Source organism: Oryzias melastigma, linkage group LG20, assembly GCF_002922805.2.
Source record: "Oryzias melastigma strain HK-1 linkage group LG20, ASM292280v2, whole genome shotgun sequence".
Classification (NCBI taxonomy): Eukaryota; Metazoa; Chordata; class Actinopteri; order Beloniformes; family Adrianichthyidae; genus Oryzias; species Oryzias melastigma.
The window spans coordinates 2,961,101-2,965,691 of NC_050531.1; the positions used below are offsets into that span (position 1 = coordinate 2,961,101).

Sequence of the window (4,591 nt, forward strand, 5' to 3'; positions counted from 1 at the left end):
CACGTCAGTTTGAATTTGTGACTTAAAAAAAAAGCAGCTCAACTTGCAAAAACGATCAAATCTCCGATGGAAGGCATCCGGCTCTGCGTCGTGCTGGGATTAATGCTTTTCCGTGTGCGGGGGGTGGGGGGTTGGGGGGTCACGCTACACTAAGCAGCTGAAGAGATAGAGCCCCCCCGCTGTGACTCATCACCAACAGACACAAAGGGTAAAAGGAAGGACCAGAAGAGCGAGGAGAGCGGTCCGTTCATGAATATTCTAATTGGCAGCGTTATCTGTGTGATGATCATTAAGCGTGGCCCACCAGGCTCCGCCCCCGGCTAATGTGGTGGAGAGATGGGGGGGTATTGTGTCTCTGCACATTGAGACTCCTCAAACACGTCGAGAAAACAGCTTTCGGTCGTGGGTTTGAAACGTTTCTTAAAGCTTGTAGAGCTGCAGGAATGTCCTCACTAACGTGGGCTGATGTGCACGAACCCCCTCCTGCACGTGACTGTAATCGCTTCTGATGCTCGCCACCGAGCCGTCTTCCTCGCACTCATAACTCTCTTCTCTGTGGAAGCAGACGGAGAAGAAGCAGAATTTATTCACCTCATTTTTTATTTTATTTCAGACATTTTTAAAATATGTTTTAGACTTCAGTCATTATATTTTAAAACATCACCAAAGAAAAACTGAAAATGTTTTTTAAGATCCATATTTGTGCTTTTAAACTCTATAAATCAAAAGTGGAGAACTCCAGACTTCAGTGTCGGCATGATTTCCAGATATCAGTGTTCTCTTCATGTCTGATTACAATGCAAAAACTGAATTTTAAGAAAGTAAAAATACTTTTTTTTCAAATTAAAATATTCTTTTTCTGTCTTGTTGGAAAAAATCATCTTAGTTATAGAAAAATTATTATTCTTTCCTTAAAATAAGAATTCCTAGTAAGATAATTCTTACCCCAATGACAGTTTATTTGTCTTATTTAAAGTAAGATTTTTTTTATATTTTATGACGAATTTCTTTGGACCTGTTTACCTGGTTCAGGTGTGTCCAGCCAATTAGGACGTGGCAGGTCATATCGGAAAGAAAGCAGGAAGAATTATGCCCCCTGGTGGGGGTGTATTGGCAAGAGTCTGGCGCTAACATACGTATCGCGATACATGTTTTCATAATATTATGTGTATCGTGATATTTGTTTTCATAATATAATATGTATTGCGATACATGTCTTAATAGGTGATACATATCACGATACATGTTTCATAGTATGATATATATCGCGATACATGTTTCATAATATGATACGTATCGCGACACGTTTCATAGTATGATATATATCGCGGTGCATGTTTTACAATACGATATATATCGCAATACATGTTTTCATAATATGATACCTGTCGCGATACATAATATGATAAGTATCGCGATATATCCCTACAATTAACTTTTTTTAAAGAGTATGATTTAGAAAAAAATCTCTGCTTGAATATAAATACATCCTTTACTGTAATAAAATGTTAGTTTTTTGTTCTGGATTTTTTGGTCTTTGATGGAAAATGATTATAAATGCATAGATTTGAGAAGAAATATGGGATGAAGCTAAAGTATTCTCTCTTTTATTGTTAAATTTGTCGATTGTTTATAAATTTCTTTTTGAAAAATCTCCTTATAATATGTAACAATTCTTACTGTAGATTCACATGTCATATATACGTATTTAGACATTCAATAAATCTTTTTTAGGAGATAAAATAGAATAAAATTACTGACAAAGTTTTTAAAGACAGATAAATGAAATATTTCATTTACATTATTTAGATATTTTTAAAAATTTAAATTATATGTAAAATTATTGAAATATTTAAGTCATAAATATTTTTTAGTAAATACATTAAATTAATATTATATAAATATTTATACCAAAATAAATTAAATATTAATTTTAAAATATTTACATTATTTTAAAAATATATCTAACTATTTAAATATTTAAATATTACAAATTATTTAAATATTAAAGTTATAAATATTAAAAAAATAAATTAAAAATATTAAATATTATATGAATATTTAGATTAAGATAAAATAAAATGTGATGTAAATATTTAAATGTATAAATATTTTATATTTCTAAAAAATAAACACAAAAAATATATATATTATTATAGAAAATGAATAAGTAAATAAACCTAAAAACGTTTAAATAAAATGTATTTTTGCAGAGAGTTCTCTGATAAAATGCTGTTTTTATAAATTCGTTCATTTTTACCTTCAGTTTATCAGCTGTTTGCTGCTGTTGAGGCTTCAGCTCTGAGTTTAATCCCACTGAAGGATCATTCTGGACTCATGGTGTCTCATCTGCATGTTCTGGCAGTCGTCCCGACCCCTCCTCTCTCCGTCCGTCACCTTCGGTTCTGGGACGGTCCTGTAGGACCTCCGATTGATCTGAACCCAGAACAGGACGTTTCTGGATCCAGATCTCAGTGAAGGCCTGAACCCGAGCCTGACGAGTCTCTCCTCCGCAGGGGTCTCGGCTCAGCTGACGAACACCCGCCTGAGGAGGAACACGTCGGTGGGGACCCCCTTCTGGATGGCTCCTGAGGTAACGGAGGGGGTCCTGTCAGCACATTAGGCTGGGGGGTCCCGGTGGACTGCAGTTTACATCACTCATGACCACACACAAAAACTCCTTCCAAAGTTCCTTCTGTGTTGTAAAACATCAGAGTCGGCAGCAGAAGCCTTTCATTACCCCCCCACAGGAAGATTACAGACTGGCCTGCACCCCCCCAGTCCACTACCTCCTTCCTGTTTGCATGAGTTTGCATACGGAGCAAACGTGCGTCCCCGGAATGATTCGCTGATGTCCTTCGAGAGGATTTGGGACATTTTAATCTCATTTACCTGCTGAGCAGCAGAGATGATGGAGATCTGGAGCAGAACTTTCCCTCTCAGACTTCTGATTCCAGGTTTTTGACACAAATCTGCTTTTTAGTTTGACTTTAGAGGTAAGTTTGTGATGCATTTAAGTCTTTGTTAAGCTCTAATTTAATGATGTTTGTTGACACTTGATCTCCTTGGAGGCGGATCTTGAACAGATTTTATATGCAAAGCAAACTTTTGTTAAAAGTTTGATCTTTTATGAGTTAAACGTATAAAATATTATCTTATGCTGCACAACATGAGCAGCTTTTATTTTGAAAATTAGTTATTTGAGCTTCTGCTAAGGGAAAAAAAATCCCATTTTGATAGACTCTTTTTATATTTTTGCTTTGGTTTGTGCCCAAACATAGACATAATTCATATTTATTATTAAAGATAAGAAGGTCATGAATGCAAATTAAAATTTCCTAAAGGTTGAAGTAAGACTTTGCAGCTTCTGTTAGGTTTTGATCAGTAGAAAACGTTGTTGACCTCTGGTCCTGAAAACCTGCAGCTTGTGTGACATGTTGCCCTCATCAAAGTCATCACAGCCCGACGGTTCGGCTCCGTTCTCTGCACGTCGAGTCGTTTATGATGTTACACATCTTCATGATGGCATTTTGCGGCTCAAACAGTTGTTGTTTTTGTGTGAATGTGTCGTGAAAGGATTTCTCCGGCTCCGCCCCTGCAGGTCATCGCATGCGAGCAGCAGCTGGACTCCACCTACGACGCCCGCTGCGACGTCTGGTCGCTGGGCATTACCGCCATTGAGCTGGGAGATGGAGACCCGCCCCTTTCTGACCTCCACCCAATGAGAGCCCTCTTTAAAATACCTCGGTGAGTCCTCGCAAACGTCAACGCAGATGATCCAAAAAACACAATTCTGGATCGAAATTCAACGAGGAACGACAAAAATTAACATTTTTTTAGTTTTGGTAATGAAATTGTGTTTTTATGTGTTTTTTTTAGTAGTCCAAGGTTTTTAGAAGTTTTTTCCTACTTTATTAATTACTTTAATAATTTATCTTTAAGGAGGCGGAGCATTGCTTTCCACTTTCCTCCAGTTTTTTACACTTTTAAACTAAACAATCTCTTAAACAAAACCTATACACATTAGAAAAAGAAAAAAAAAACCACAGAAAGATAAAAAAACAAATGGGTAGAGGATGGCAGTGGGATCTGTAACCTTCTTTCATTAAGTTATTGAGTCAATATTAGTATCATTATTGACAAAGATGAAGAAATGATCAATACAAGCCTGTTTGATACTGGCATAAACAACAACAACAACTTTTTTAAAATTTTAAAATCTTTGAAGAATTTCTGCACATTTTTAGCTACTGCTTCACATTAGTAATACCAACTTTTTTAAAAAAGTAACAATAAAAATAATAAAACTGTTTAAAGTACATATTTTCATCCTAATAATTAAATCCTTTTATTTGCAATGGTTCAGAGGTTCTAGCTACACCGCTGCTTGATGTCAATTATTTAGTATAACTCCAGATTTTCTTTAGCAACTCCAGAAACCGGACAGATTTATTTATCGTAAAATAACTTTTGGATTGTGTTATCTTTAAATTTTAATGCTAGTTTATATGCGGCGCCAATGTGAACTTTGGTTGGTTTATTTATGTTTTTTTTTCTTTTTCTATATGTTACACTTTTTTACGGAGCCCCT

At 35.7% G+C, this 4,591-nt stretch overlaps 1 protein-coding gene across 1 annotated transcript in view; it reads left to right on the forward strand.

The window, feature by feature from the left end:
• myo3a (myosin IIIA) overlaps positions 1–4,591 on the forward strand; it is a gene marked incomplete in the record, with an annotated part of 78,414 nt that overhangs the window by 22,726 nt on the left and 51,097 nt on the right. Inside the window, 2 exon segments of the mRNA XM_024279747.2 lie at positions 2,517–2,593; positions 3,602–3,747. Coding sequence (XP_024135515.1) covers positions 2,517–2,593; positions 3,602–3,747 — 223 coding nt within the window.